Raw genomic sequence first — 15,062 nt, 5'->3', positions numbered from 1 at the left:
AGTAGTAAAGTATTAAGTGGGGAAAACGGCAAGTGACTTGGTGTAGCTATCCGCCATGCTGAATTTTCAGGATGTATGTGTGTGTATCTACAAAAGAGGAGTATGGCATTGATAACAACGACAGCTACATCTGTACAAAGAGTCCTCGTAAAATGTCATACAGGGGTTGGAGATGCTCTTTTCCTCTCTACTGTACTCTTGTCCCCACTTTCAAATGCCATAAGACCACGCCCCGGCGTTTAAATACAAGCCAATGGTATTCCGACATTGTAACACTGACGTCCACCAATAGGATTAAACTCTGACACGGTCTTTCGCTCTCGTGAGTTATCACCGAGTGCACAACGGAAAAGGAATCCTGCATATCCCCGCTTCCGAGCCCATACCCGGCAATCTTCAAACCCATCCAAATCCATGGCCCCTTGGCTTTATATTCCTCTCACTTTCTGCTACTCCTATCCACTCTGGCACAATCTCTCGACTAAAACTTTCCGGGCGCGTGTCACCAGCCCTGTACTCTTTCAATTCCGCTGATGTTGCACACTTGCAATCAGGACCTAAGACATCAAATTCCACTTATCATTTCAGAACGTCTATAATTTTTATTATACCAATTTTTCATATATTTATATGTAGTTTTATTTAAATTTGATTCATTACTTAATATTTAATACACTAAACAATATATATAGTTGTGTAAATTAAATGTAAAAATAATTTAATGCAAGTACCATCAAGTTTTCCTTATTGTCTATCGTTTAATTTATTTAACTGTTTTAAAAATAACTTTATTTTATAATAATTATTATAAATTATTTTTGCACACACGTCGCTCATTCATACATTTATCGCTCATGGTTTTAGAGTTATATTTCGGAGCATGCAAAGATCACGCGCTGTAGCTTTTCTTCCAGGAGTTGTCTGGATGTCATAGAGACGGAGTAATAAGTCGGTAGTAAATAATTCGGGCAGTGCTTTCAGCAAACAAGGCACCTGAAATATTTAAAATATTTAATTATTATTTAAATTTTTTGTGTACTGGAGTAATTAAATATAATATTGATAATTATTAAACTTACAAGAGTTTGCGGCATTCCTTGAAGTACAACACGCGTTCTATCTTTCCCGCATTGCACCATAATTTTAAGGAACTGCAGAATAAAGTGCGTCTGTTGAGACACTTGGCCGTCGCGAGCGGCGAGGTAGTTGAAAGTCTTAAAAAGTCTATTGAGAGTACTCAGCAGAGGGTCCCGGAGCACCAGAGATTTCTGTGTGCTGTTGGTGGGGCCTGAAGCTTGCGGGGAGTTGGACCCAAAAATAGCATTAGAGTCACCAGTCTCATTCAATCGCAACAGTTTATTAGCAGGTCCACAGATCGCTTCCATCTCCTCCGACTCAAGATCACGTCTCGTTCGCTTTCTACTGTTTCCCTTCTGTGGATTCGAATTGTTGAACTCGAGGGTCGAGAGTATGCAGTAGACGCCTAATTTAGCGAGCTCAGACGACTGAGGTTCCACGAGCTGTTCACTTTGCTGTGAGTTGTACAGATACTGAGGTAGAACGTGATTGAGAAGATCTAGAGTACAATTCTCGATGTCCAAATGAAATATCGCAAATATAAGATCAATAGCCTGGTCCAGTTGCTCTTGGTATCGATATTTGAGAGCTTCCTTAATGAGATTCGAGACAAACCAAAGAGACCCACCGGTATTGAGTAAAGACTCCAAAGTATGAGTCGCTTGGATATTGACCCAACCCCTTTGCTGGATGTCCTGCCACACGGACTCCAATTGCTCAAGTATCGGCTGCTTTGAAATAACATTATGACACATTGACAGTACCTTTGTCTTAGACTGGGTGGGCGGATGAACGTCGTACTGCATTTTCCTAATAATCTGGAACATAAGAACACTGGTGTCGTGTTTAAAATTATTGACATCTTGTATCTCATCAGGCGGGAGAGGTGTCACGAACTGCTGGACCATGTTCATTGGCTTCAATAGTGCATCTTGATGCGTGATACTCATGTGAGCACACAACCAAGCAGCCGCACAAACTGGCAGACAACATGCAGTTGATCGTAACCCGTCTAGCGCACGTTTAACATCCGTCGCACCAAGAACTCCAGACTCCCAGGCACACAGCAATTCCTTGACTGCTCCCATTGCACTCTGACACTGGACGTGCCACTTTACGTTGCTGTTTTTGAGATCCGCTTCCGGGGTATTTATTTGCACGAGCAGCGCGTCAACTCGAGTGCTGTCGATATTCTGGAGCATTTTCTGCGGTGACTTTGGCTTGTCACGCTCTGGCATGCACTCACGTACCCACTGCTCGAAGAAAGAGTCTCCACCTTCCTCTAGGACAATATCTGACCCATACGTCTGAACAATAGAGCAAAGTATCAGAAATGATATATCAAACAGCATCGCTCGCGTGGCTGCTGTTTTACCAGGAACTGGATCATTCATCTGTTTACTGCACTCGTTAAATTTAATTAGTTTGGTAACGAAATTTTTCAACTGTCCTTCAACAGTCGCAACTGCCAGCATAAGATCAAGACTCTTGCCATTCAGTACTTGGCAAAGCATACTCAACAACGCCTCTTGAATTTTCGTGTAATCAGCAGACAAAGTTTTCAAAATACCCGCGAGTGTTGGCTCTGCACGCACGATAACTTTCATAATTGATGATGTCGGCGAGCTAGAGGACTCCAATTTTTGCAACGCGGCAGCAACACCTTCTCGCCTACTGCTCAGCTGCTTGACGTGTTTCTCTGTCACCAGATTAACTTTCTGCAGTTCATTTAAAAGACACTCGACGCTGTTACAAGAACAAGTCGCGTCCATGATGTCCAGCAGCGGCGCGAATTGCAACAGCAACTCAAATGCGTCGACGATGTCTTGCGAGTACTCGAGCTTTTCTTCAGGACTTCCTGGAGTCACTGTCGTCGCATGAAGTTCTTTGAGGATGAACGGTATTTTTAAAAAAGTAACTGCGCCCCACTGGGACTCTTTTACAGTTCCAGTGACGTTGTGTAGACACATCAGACACGCCCGGATTATTTCGCAGTAGAGTCGCGGATTGGAGTAACCCTTCAGACGTTTTATCATCAATAATTGATTGACAAAAACCGCAGTCTCGGTACTGGGATTCAGAAGCACCTGGACAGCAAACAGCGGCTGTAAGCAATAAGTTATAGACTCAACATTCAAATTTATCGAATTTGGCGCCACTGTTTCTATTTCTAAATTACACAATTTTTTCAATGAATCATCAATGAGTGCCAGTGACTTTTGCCCGCATGTTTTGTACAGACTTTCAATTTCCTGGCATTTCTTTACAACCTCCAGGTAAAGATCTTTGTCGTCATACTTTGCAAGATACATCATCGCGCACAGAAAGTCAGAGCTCAGCATCTGCTTCAGAATGCTGGCTGGTTTATCAATCAGATCGACCATCTGCGGAATAGCCATAGCATTACTCTGAGACATCTTCGTCAGTGTGTTCAAGTAACACTGCAGCAACCAGTCAACTATAGACAAAACAGCAGCTGCCAGCAGATCTTCTTCAGGTTTTCCGCGACAAGTGATGCCCACCTGAATAGACTCCAGGAACTCCAGAAGACAGACGATGCAGTGCGGCTTATGGAATGCATCATATTTGCTTATTCTTTGGAGTACTGCCGCGTATGAGACCAACTGCGAGCTCAGCGAGTGCTTCAAATAAGACAGTACTAATTGATTTGGTCCCGGTCCTACCAGAGCTTGCTGGAGAATACAGTCAGCTAGATTGTAAACGTCACCACTTACTCCACGAGGTAAAATTGTCTTTATATTTATTCCCCACTGCAAATCACTCCAGCGTTCACGCCAAGCGCGCAGTATCAATGCCTTCAAACTACTCGTTTTACTTGTCACTTTGGTCTCCATTGTTGAGTTCAGTACTAATGTACACATTGTTCAGCTCCGATTATTTTCCTGTAAATATTTAATTGTTCTTTTAGTTTTGTTGTTATCGTACTAGCAAACACGATGCAAATAATTATAACCTATTTGTCAATTGTTTTCTTGCTCAACTATTAAATTAAAATAATTAAATAATTTACTTGCATATATTTATTCAACGAACCTGATAGTCTTGACATTATTAAATAAAAATATATTTAAATTATTGTCTTTGCAATAAATACACAAAAGATGAAAACATCTTTGACTTGTGATGTGTAGGTGTGAGATTTAATGTACAGAGTGAGTATTGATGACAGGAGTCAATTTTACCAACTGAAGAGACATCAATTTGAGTCAAGTCTCTTTACTTACAGGCGGCAATTCAAAAATTTAAATTTTATCCGCGTTGTGATTAAGTGATTAATTAATTAGTGATCATCAGGAAACTGATGTCTAAGTGACAGGATTCTAGATATTTGTGATCTGGATCATTGGTATCCTGATAAAAGATGACGTCAGTTCTGAAATTATTTAAAAATAAACACATGCGCGGTAATTGACTAGTGGCGCCATTTTCTAGCCAATTCAAATTTAGCGTCCAACGGCTTTTGACGTCTTGTTAAAAAAAAGTTATCAGATTAATTTACTTATAAATTTAAAAAATATATAATTATAAATAATGGACGAACTTCCGTAAGTAGACTAAAATTATTTTATTTAAATTGATACGTCATTTACCTCAGTATATTTTTATTTATGACATTTTAAATATTTATAACCTCGAAATAATAATTTGTACAGACCAAAAGACTCGATGTTCTGGATGCGAAACCGACTCAGTACTTACAAATACTGGCCATTTGAATCTACGGCTCCATGCAATGCTGAGAGCATGGCCGCGGCTGGATTTTTCGCAACCGGAGGGAAAGATGAGCCAGATTCAGTTGAATGTTTCATGTGCAACAAACCCATGGACGGCTGGGAAGAGTCTGATAATCCATGGGAGGAACATGTCAAGCATCAAAAAAACTGCAAGTACATTCTGCTCAACAAACCTGATGAATTAACCTGGACTGTTGAAGATCTGTACAATCTTGCCAAAGAATACTACTTGAAAGAATTTGTAAGTAATTGAAAGTCCATTCAGATTCAAAAGACTCATTTCTCCAAATATGCTACCAGTTTATTATAAATAACAAAATAATAACCAGACTTTTAAATGTAAACTCGCATACGAAATCTAATCATCTTTTCAAGAATAAATTCCTTGCGTAAACTTTTATAAATTCAAACACATCCTGATGAGTATGAATTTAGCAGTCATCAAACAATTCAAAAATTTGAAATAATGAAATTTAAAAAAATGCGCGTACTAATTTTTTATTGATCTAAATCGCATTTTATTTATTTACTCAAAAATCTAAAAAATTGCCACTTGTCAATTACATTCACACTCATATCCTGGTATATTTGTTGTTTATGTTCTACTCTGGTGTTATATTTAGTTGGTAATTAATACTGAAAATCCAAGACATGAATGTTCAGAGCAATTTATGATTATTTATTTATTTATTTATTTATTTACAGGATTCCGTGATGAAGAAGTATGTCACTTCTAGAATTAGAGAATTTGATAATCTACGCGATCGTATTCCATCTATAGTAAGAAATAATTTAAAAAATAAGAAAAATAATTATTGAATTACTCAAACATATATTTATACGTCATTATTAATTATAATAATTATGTTAATTTTTTTTTTATACTTTTAATTTAATCATCCTCAAGTTAGCAGACAATTCAAAACTTCCAGATTTTTTACAACAAATCAATAAAAAAAATAAAAATGCCCATGTAGAAAAAAAAAGTTGTAGGATTTTTTAAATACTTTTCTATAATTAATCATTTTTAAAACAATGAAAAAATTATTAGACGGCTAACTGCAGTAGCGTTTAATTTTTTTATATCGAAGATAGTTTTTTAATGTCAGTATTTATTAATTGATAGCAATCGAATTCAGTAATGATATCGCTGGTTCCTGGAGTTAAAAAATATTTTTACTTCATTCATTAAGATTAACAACTAATCCGATTATATTTAAATATTATCAATCTGAATGAGTCAAAAAAATCCCCGGTATCATTCAGTAGCAATCGTCATTAAATCAAGACATCAAATCAGAATATTTATAAGATTTATTTATTATTAATTCTACAGATAACTCTTGAACGTGAATAAGTTAATGTTTTTGATAATACTGCTGTGTTTACAAAATTCTTCGCGTGATTTTTATCGTGCACTTGAATTACTGAAGCTTCCATTAATACCCAACTCATCTATGTCTACATAAAATATCTCTGTACAATAAGTAGATAATAAAATCCATTTATTAATTAATAAAATTTTTTCAAATTATAATTTTAATTAATCACTTTTCCATTAATAAAATCATCAATCATTAAAATATTAATTATTCTCTCAAGCTGGATAAATTTTGAATTTAATTTCCAGTTAATGCGCAATGGCAATTCTTAATAAATTTGAATTTTATTTCCAGTTAATACGCAATGGCAATTCTTAATAAATTTGAATTTATAAACTAAATTTTCCATGCGAGAATAATTTTAAAAATTAATTACATTAACAAACAATGGAAATTATTTTTTGTAATACGAAATTGTAAAAATAAAAATAATTAAGAAATAAAAATGAAATGTTTATTTTGTTTATTGTTTAATAACAACAATAAAGTTAAAACAATAATAATAATAAACACATCTGATCAACTGCTGTGTTAAGACAAGATTAATTATTTTAAAAATTGCATATGTACTTGTGAGCCGGACGATATATAAAAAATTTCCTGAGCCATTGATACGTCGTACGGCCGCGACTTTGAGTCTGATAAGGCATCGCAGCAAACCCTGATGTTCAACTAGACAATTTATGTGTGTGTTGGGTCATCAACATCGACTGTCACAACAAATTTTAAATAATTGTACTAATTATAAGTGTATAACAATTGTATATATTTGAATATCAGTAAACTGATAAAGAAATAGTCACAAGCTACGTCGAGTGCACCAGGAAAATAACTAACAATGCCAAGGAAAATATATATCACTGAAACAATTCCACTACTTCCTAAAACAAAGACCAGAACACCAGTAATATCAGATCTACCAGCGCTGGAAATATCACGCCGTGGTATGTCATTTATAAATTTTAAATATTTATTATCATTTAGCTCACGGTCGTCAAGTTTAACGTAATCCACCGTCTTTTGCATCGTTAATAACTTATAATTCTAAAAAAATAATAATAATAGTACACAATAAATCACAATTAAATACTTGTTGCGTACACTAACAACATTTGATTTTATAAATTTTTAAAATACTTTAATATTTTATATATAAATTCAAAAATTGTTTATTTTATGCAGCGATGTCGGAAAATTTTAAATCAACACTTGATCGTGCGTCGAGATTTCAAAAAGTGACGATACTTTTTTTTAATTATTGAAACAATGAATTTATGTCCGATACAGGATATACATTTTTTATCATATCAATTGTTGATGGCATCAGTATTTATAGATAGCGGAAAAAAAATTGCAATTAGCCGGGATGATAATAATCAAATGTCAACGAGTATCAATATCTCTGGCAGAAAGCATTTACCTTTGGGTTTAATCATTAAAAAAAAAAAGGCTAAATACATAAAAAATTTTTTTACTTTCCGAGTCTAATCTCGCGGGAAAATTTTTTCCTCAATTTCTTGTGTTTAGTTGGAGTAACTGTGATTTTTTTTTTTTATTTTTTTTTATAGCGGTTGTAAATATAGTATGTTGTTTGAGATGGCAGTAAGACAACGTAGCTTGGTAGAGTTTAGCTTATCGAAGTTGAGTAGAGAGGTAGAGGTAGAGGTAAAACACAGAGCACCGGCCGATACACGATATCAGATATAAAGCAGATTCGCAGTGGTTGAACCCTCAGTTACTCGTTGCCAGCTATCAGGTGACGGGTTTGTAATTTTAAAATTTTAAATCATAAGTGAATGCTGACTAGATATTTTAAATTTTTAAATAACTTTGACTTTAATTTAATTTAGTAGTCGAAATATTGATTGGATCCACGTGCGTTCTTTTAAATTTTATATTTAATAATGTTGTCACTGTGGAGATCATGCTGTAAGTTTTGATAATAAATTTGCTGGCATTCTTTTGAATTTATGTTCATTCCAAAGACTAATTTATTTTTTATTCGTCAATTAACTGCTATAGGTATTCAAATCCAGCAGAGATGGGTGTTTGCTATCATGGGATTCCTGGCTATTTTCAATGCCTACACCATGCGGGTTTGCTTGTCAATAACAATAACCGAGATGGTAGTATCGGAGAGTAAAAACGAGTCGACAGTTACTGATGAAAATACTTGTAAAAGTGAAATCCATTATCTGGACCCACCAGTAAACTCAACCAGTGGTACCTACCACTGGGATGAATCGCTCCAGGGTATTATCTTGTCGTCATTTTACTGGGGTTACGTGCTGACTCATATTCCTGGTGGTTTGTTGGCTGAAAAATTCGGCGGAAAGTATTCACTAGGCCTTGGAATATTGTCTACTGCAATATTTACACTCTTGACACCGCTGGCAGTTGATCTAGGTGGAGCGACAGCGCTCATTGTCCTGCGAGTTCTTATGGGTTTTGGTGAAGGCACGACGTTTCCTGCATTGAATGCTATGCTAGCTCAGTGGACACCTCCCGAAGAACGCTCGAAAATAGGATCTCTGGTGTTTGCTGGTGCATTATTGGGAACTGTCTTCACCACTTCAATATCTGGTGTGATAATGCATTACTCGACAGCCGGATGGCCCGCAGTCTTTTACGTATTTGGTAGTGTTGGTGTTGTTTGGTTCTTTGTGTGGATTATTGTGTGTTACAACAATCCCAGCGAGCATCCCTTTATATCAGAACGTGAATTGAAATTTCTTCATGAGCGAATGAGCGCACATACACACAAAAAACCTCCAGCGGTATCCTGGCGTCACATGTTCACCTCCGCACCAGTGTGGGCATTGATAACAGCACAGATTGGTCATGATTGGGGCTTCTTTACGATGGTCACTGATTTGCCAAAATACATGAGCAGTGTTCTGAAATTTTCCATAAAGAGTAACGGCTACTTATCATCATTGCCCTACTTGAGTATGTGGATCTGCAGTATTCTGAGTTCTTGGTTTGCTGATTGGATCATCACTGCTGGGCACTTATCCCGCACTAATGTACGTAAAATAGGAACGACAATAGCTTCGGTAGGACCTGGTGTTTTTATAGTAGCAGCTTCTTACGCAGGCTGCGACAATTACACTGTCGTCGCGATGTTCACCATCGGCATGACACTCATGGGAACTTTCTATCCCGGGATGAAAGTAAATGCACTTGATCTGAGTCCAAATTACTCTGGTACTCTAATGGCTGTGGTAAATGGGGTCGGGGCATTCACCGGGATCATTACTCCAATCGTAGTGGGTGAACTAACACCCGACAATACAAACGCCCAGTGGCGACTAGTCTTCTGGATTGTTTTTATTGTTCTTATAATAACGAATCTTGTATTTATTTTGTACGCAAGCGGCGAAGTTCAGCATTGGAACAACCCGGAATTCGTGCAGGCAGATCGCGCCAAAAGGCGGAAAAAACAACAAGGGCAAATAGATTCAAGATTGCCATGATAATTTATATGTAATACCGTTACCTTATTAATTAATTAACTAATTATTAATATTATTGTTATTGAATGTGACTGCACCTGGAGGATCAATTTATTATAATAATTATAAATATTATTAACATATTTATTGATCAATCCTGTGGGCTAAGAACCAAATATTGTAAATAGATCCTGTCTTGTTATTCGTAATTTTATAATTAATAAATTTTTATGTTGTATTATTATTGTTATTAAATGTATTATTTATATATAAGAAAATTTAAATAAATATTAATGAATTTTTATTACAATTGCAGCAATTACTTTACCCTTGATCCACATTTGTTTATTATAATAAAAAAGTTATAAAAAAAAATAAAAATTTCTACTATTAACATTAATTCATAAAAATAATTAAATAAAGTAAATAATAAAAAGATTAAAATAAACAATTAAATAATCGTCTATCGTAATTTTTATTAAGTGAAAAATGTCATTCATTGGACAGTGTTATCATCGACATACTTAATATCTTTAAATCTCGTGTGATAAATAAAGCGAAGAAATTTTTAAAACGATAAACTATAATCTTAATTCCATTTTGAATTTTTAAATATTTTTAATCAATTGTTTTTAAATCCTCACACTGTACTTGTAATCTCTGTTGCAATATTTGTTCATTTTTTATTGTTATTTCTCTCAATAATTATAATTATGACATTCAATTATCCTTATCGTTCTGCGTAGAATTTATCCTGTTTCTGCTTATTGTTTTTCAAATTTAATTATTCTTTAGTTGAGTTATAAAACTCTTAAATGCTTACAAGTTTTATCTCACAGCTCATTTATTAATGTAATGTCAGTATTAAATACCCGGAACAATAAATAATTAATTTTTTTAAAATTTAAATAATCAACCTTGACGACATCTTGCGGAATGCGCTGAAAATTCATTATCACTACTACATTTTTTTTATTTTTTTTATTATTATTATTATTAAGGTTATTATTGTTATTTTTACAAACATATATATACATATGTATATTTATTTATATCATATCCACATATAAAGAATTTCATAAAAAAGAAGTTGGGGTATCCGAGCTATGCATATATTTATTTTCTTAGTTAATCAGTAATTATATTTAATTATAATTACGAGTTGGAATATCTGAGTTAATTAATTATTTTATTTTATTATAACAGGATTTTTATTATCTTCATATTTATTTTTTTAATAACTTAATAATTTTATTTATTTATTATTATTTTTCCCAGTACAAATATTTTTTTAACTGACGTCACGTGTTTTTGTGATAATTCGAAGAGCAGTTTAAATTTTTTTGTTTTTGTCAATAAAAATTGCGGTAAAAATTAAGGGCCTAGTAATTAACCAGGACCTAGTTCCTGAACTTTTTTTAAATTTATTTTATTTTTTTTTTAAATTGATACTGGTATCAAGTGACAGCTTTAAAATAAATGATAATTATCAAAATTGAATTAATTATTTAAAAAATGTGTCTGTTTATGTGCAATTCAAAACTGATATTAGTTTAAATACCAAGTAATTAATAATGTAAGTATATTTTTTAATTTTGCTAATAAAATTGTAGTATATATATATGTATATATTTTAAATTTTTAATGAGTGTCAATATAGCAGACAAATTTAAAATTATAAATAAATGGGATAAATATTAAAAAAAAAAAATATTTATAAAAAATCGATTTATTTTCAAATTATTTTAAATATTATTTTTTGAATTATTTACTCTATTAATAATTGAAATTTATCATCTGCTACATTTATACTCATCGTTATTAATTTAAAAATTTAAATGTCATAAGTTATAACAAAGTGGTCAATAACTGGTACAGTAATTAGTGAGTCGCTGGAAGTGACCATCGAGTTACCACTAAAAGTGGCAGTCAAAAAAATTAATTTATTTAAACTAAAGTAAATACCGACAATTATTTTTAAAAATGCATGTCAAGAATTTTAAAAATTTATCTTGCAAATATTATTTTAAAATTTTGCTGATAAGTAACAAATTAACTCTGTAATTAAAAACAAAGTTTTCAGATATCGGATACTATCAGCACTCGAATTTTAACCTCTCAGAATAATAATTTATATATAAATATTAATAAAAAATATATAAATGACTTATTGTTCAAAAAAATGAATGCTAATTTTTTTTTCTAGATATTTAATTAATTTATATAAAAATATTAAAACTGTCTGCTACTTTCACTGTCATATGTTAATATTCTAACAGTATAATTATCTATATATATACATATATATAATAATAATATTAATTTTACAGGTTGATTACAGAATCCAACATCTTGAATTGCATAAATATATAGATATTCTTTTTATATTAATGGATCACAGCTACAAGCCCGAGTATGGAGTCAACTTACGACGAGAATTTATCAGAAAATATATTTTTGCGTTCACTTGAAACAAATTACAGTGAAATATTTAAAAAAACAGTCGACAACAACTGGATAATTTGCGTACCACGTACAGGCAGTTTTAAAAATAATTATATTGTAACTGAGACTGATGTGTCAGGACATGTGCTGATGCCTCAGAGTCAGGATGACGACTTCGATCATCAACAGACATTTAAAACAATCACCGGTAATAAAATATTGTTAATAAACCGTCATCTGAGTTTCAAAGACCACGAGTTCAATAACAAAACGTCTAGGTTGCTTTTTGAGGAAACATTTTACACGGATAATTTATTAAAGTATACAGTTTGGTAAGCAATCAGTAATAATGATTCATTGTATAGTTATATGTATGATAAATATTATTTATCAATTAACAGGTGCATTGAACGACCGCTGACACCTGGATCACTGGATCTAGACAATGATGTTGTGGTTTTATCAAACGTCGGTGACTGTATGAATTTTTTATGGACAGAAGTTGATGATAAAAATTTATTTCGTGACTTGGATTACTTGATTGAGTCGTTTGAAAATTTGCATAAAAACAATTTTTACAAAAATAGTATAGAAGCACAGCGACAACTGATTGAAAAATTGTATCACGAGTGTTTGGATAAAATAATAAACACAACAAAATTACATGAAAAAATAACAAGTCCGCATTATTGTCGTACTATTAAATTAGCCGTTGAAAGTTACGTTTTGTATGGGTTACGTAATCTATTACCGGGTGCTGTGTCAACGACTACGTCTCAAGACGACGCGAAATTAAATAAAATAATAAAAAATCTTTATAAATTGGAACTGAAGGATCTAACAGACATTCGTCATGATATACAGTCAGGAATAGCACGTGGTAAAATTGAATTATCACGGTTGGATACATTTGTCACGGTGCTTGGTAAAGTCGGATGTTTGAAACGCGCAGTACACAATATATCAGAAAATTATACAATAAGTTCTGATGATTTATTGCCAATACTCATTTACATTGTTGTCCGTACCGGTTTACCCAATTGGATTGCGCAGTTGGAATTTATGAAACAATTGAGATTTTCAGCTGATGCGTCAAATGAATCTGATGAAGTTGGATTCCTCATAACAACTTTAGAAGCCGCTGTGGAACACATAAGATCTGGTGAACTGTCTGTGGAAAATCAAAAAATTTCTCTAGTCAAATCTCTAGATGACACACCATCGTCATCGCAAGATAAATCAACCGCTGCGACAGTAAATGAATTTTTTACCGCCGTTCAAAAGTGCGATTTGGATAAAATCGAGATAATTTTAAATCAAAAGAAACAAAAGCCAACATTAGAATCAAAACTCTGCCACCCATTGTGTCGGTGCGAGAAGTGCGAGTCCAGTTTCACTGAAATTCAATTGGCGCAGTCTAGTAGGCCGAGCATTAACTCCAAGGACGACAGTGGCAGAACAGCACTTCATATTGCCAGCTTGTGCGGACACGTGGCAGTAGTTGACTTTTTGTTGATACACCACGCAGATCCAAATGATGTGGACGCCGAAGGTGTCACTCCACTTCACTGTGCAGCAATGCGAGGTCACCAAAATACTGTTTTGCTTCTGCTGCATGCCAACGCGGATCCAAGAATACCTGACAATCGAGGAAATAGTCCACTGCACTTGGCAACAGACAGCGGACACGAGGGCTGTGTTAAAGCACTGCTTTATTTTTCTGAACAAATGGGAGTGTCAATAAATACGAGCTGCACTAATAATGTTGGAGATACTCCACTGCATTATGCTTCCAAATGGGGCTACATGACCATCGTTGAAATTTTACTAGAGCATGGAGCTAAGAAACGCGTCGCTAATCGACGTGGCCAGACGCCCTTGACTATTGCGCATAATAGTCACATACTGCGACGTCTTGAAGAACATCCAGATACCGTGGAAACGGTTCGCCGGGTTAGGAATCGCCGCAGTCACCAACAATCTCATGAATTAAAGTCTAAAATTATACATAACAAAAATACTTCAGTATGTGAAGAGGCGCCAGATAAAATTCAAAAAGTTGACAAGCTATTGGCTGCAATCTGCAGCGGGGATATTAGACTAGCTTGCTACTATCTGGGACTTGAAGGTCCACCAGTAAAACCCGCTGATGAAAATCCACGTCTCTGCCATCCTCTTTGCGTTTGTGAAAAGTGCGCGCCTTTGGAAGAAGCAGCAGATCAAGACAACCGGACGATAGCCTTAGGATTAAATGTCTCGAATGCTCGAGGAGAGACAGCTCTCCATTACGCCAGTGCTATTGGTCTCGTTGAATTGGTTCAGATTTTACTTGACGCGGGAGCTAACGTAAACTCCCGAACGACAAACAAAAATCGTACGCCTCTTCACATCGCCTGTCTCTACAGTCAAATTCAAGTTGTAAAATTGCTGTTGAATTGCTGTACAATTGACATCAATGTAAGTGATTACACCGGTGATACGCCATTACATCTAGCTGCCAAAAACGGTGACTCAAATATCGCCGAACTGCTGCTGCGACATGGTGCAGATATTAATTGTCGTAATTTCAAAGGCGCGACTGCTCTCGACGAAGTCCAAGATGTTTTTTGTATGAAAATTTTAACATCACACAGTGCAATTGATAAGACTAGTTGTCATATTGACGATATTTTGTAAATTTACATTTGTTTTTTTAAATTGTTTTTATTTTATAGTAATAGAATATCATAAACTCACGTCACAGTTCATAAATCGTGTAAATATTATATTTACAAATTATTATTTACAATTATCATTAAGTTTTTTTTTTTTGTTTTTTCATTACTTTTTTTACAATTCAATATATAAATATATATCTAAAAATTGATTTCCTTTTTTTATACATTCCCAATTCAAGTGCTCGTGGATTCACAACAAAAATACATTCGTTTATATATATATATATATAT

The 15,062-nt window shown here is 34.1% G+C and overlaps 4 protein-coding genes across 7 annotated transcripts; 3 read left to right on the top strand and 1 right to left on the bottom strand.

Annotated features, from left to right (window-relative positions):
• Nucleotides 1-707: 707 nt before the first annotated feature.
• Nucleotides 708-4,257, bottom strand: LOC103575321 (mediator of RNA polymerase II transcription subunit 24). Its single transcript, XM_008555056.3, has 3 exons — nucleotides 4,132-4,257; nucleotides 1,080-3,980; nucleotides 708-993 (listed from the first exon to the last, which is right to left on the bottom strand). Exons 2-3 carry the CDS (start codon nucleotides 3,957-3,959, stop codon nucleotides 853-855), a joined length of 3,021 nt encoding a protein of 1,006 aa, XP_008553278.1. The 5' UTR covers nucleotides 3,960-3,980; nucleotides 4,132-4,257; the 3' UTR covers nucleotides 708-852.
• Nucleotides 4,258-4,534: 277 nt separating this feature from the next.
• On the top strand, nucleotides 4,535-6,591 carry LOC103575329 (baculoviral IAP repeat-containing protein 5). The gene is made up of 3 exons (XM_008555066.3): nucleotides 4,535-4,643; nucleotides 4,752-5,073; nucleotides 5,538-6,591. Exons 1-3 carry the CDS (start codon nucleotides 4,630-4,632, stop codon nucleotides 5,649-5,651), a joined length of 450 nt encoding a protein of 149 aa, XP_008553288.1. The 5' UTR covers nucleotides 4,535-4,629; the 3' UTR covers nucleotides 5,652-6,591.
• Nucleotides 6,592-7,892: 1,301 nt separating this feature from the next.
• Nucleotides 7,893-9,839, top strand: LOC103578744 (putative inorganic phosphate cotransporter). Of its 2 annotated transcripts, XM_008560028.1 has the most exons (3): nucleotides 7,893-7,977; nucleotides 8,065-8,143; nucleotides 8,237-9,839. In XM_008560028.1, the coding sequence occupies exons 2-3, from the start codon at nucleotides 8,119-8,121 to the stop codon at nucleotides 9,688-9,690; spliced, it is 1,479 nt and encodes a 492-aa protein (XP_008558250.1). In that variant the 5' UTR covers nucleotides 7,893-7,977; nucleotides 8,065-8,118; the 3' UTR covers nucleotides 9,691-9,839. The 2 variants fall into 2 exon arrangements, with proteins under 2 accessions (XP_008558250.1, XP_008558173.1); XM_008559951.2 differs by having other exon boundaries at nucleotides 7,967-8,143.
• An 849-nt stretch (nucleotides 9,840-10,688) lies between these two features.
• LOC103575347 (ankyrin repeat domain-containing protein 27) lies at nucleotides 10,689-14,888 on the top strand. 3 transcript variants are annotated; one of them, XM_008555122.2, is made up of 4 exons: nucleotides 10,689-10,844; nucleotides 10,948-11,245; nucleotides 12,000-12,446; nucleotides 12,516-14,888. In XM_008555122.2, the coding sequence occupies exons 3-4, from the start codon at nucleotides 12,085-12,087 to the stop codon at nucleotides 14,788-14,790; spliced, it is 2,637 nt and encodes an 878-aa protein (XP_008553344.1). In that variant the 5' UTR covers nucleotides 10,689-10,844; nucleotides 10,948-11,245; nucleotides 12,000-12,084; the 3' UTR covers nucleotides 14,791-14,888. The 3 variants fall into 3 exon arrangements, with proteins under 3 accessions (XP_008553344.1, XP_053596478.1, XP_014299403.1); XM_053740503.1 differs by having other exon boundaries at nucleotides 10,741-10,764; XM_014443917.2 differs by lacking the exons at nucleotides 10,689-10,844; nucleotides 10,948-11,245 and adding an exon at nucleotides 11,562-11,626.
• Nucleotides 14,889-15,062: the final 174 nt, after the last annotated feature.

The sequence above is a fragment of the Microplitis demolitor genome, chromosome 7 (assembly GCF_026212275.2).
Source record: "Microplitis demolitor isolate Queensland-Clemson2020A chromosome 7, iyMicDemo2.1a, whole genome shotgun sequence".
Lineage (NCBI taxonomy): Eukaryota > Metazoa > Arthropoda > Insecta > Hymenoptera > Braconidae > Microplitis > Microplitis demolitor.
This window is presented reverse-complemented; position numbering and strand designations above follow the sequence as displayed.

Coding starts and splice junctions, on each gene's coding strand:
- LOC103578744 (XM_008560028.1), top strand. CDS start 8,119: ATGTTGTCACTGTGGAGATCATGCT. Junction 8,144..8,236: donor GTCACTGTGGAGATCATGCT/GTAAGTTTTGAT, acceptor TAACTGCTATAG/GTATTCAAATCCAGCAGAGA.
- LOC103575347 (XM_008555122.2), top strand. CDS start 12,085: ATGGAGTCAACTTACGACGAGAATTTATCAGAAAATATATTTTTGCGT. Junction 12,447..12,515: donor TTATTAAAGTATACAGTTTG/GTAAGCAATCAG, acceptor ATCAATTAACAG/GTGCATTGAACGACCGCTGA.
- LOC103575329 (XM_008555066.3), top strand. Junction 5,074..5,537: donor AATACTACTTGAAAGAATTT/GTAAGTAATTGA, acceptor ATTTATTTACAG/GATTCCGTGATGAAGAAGTA.
- LOC103575321 (XM_008555056.3), bottom strand. CDS start 3,959: ATGTGTACATTAGTACTGAACTCAACAATGGAGACCAAAGTGACAAGT. Junction 994..1,079: donor AAGGAATGCCGCAAACTCTT/GTAAGTTTAATA, acceptor TAAATATTTCAG/GTGCCTTGTTTGCTGAAAGC.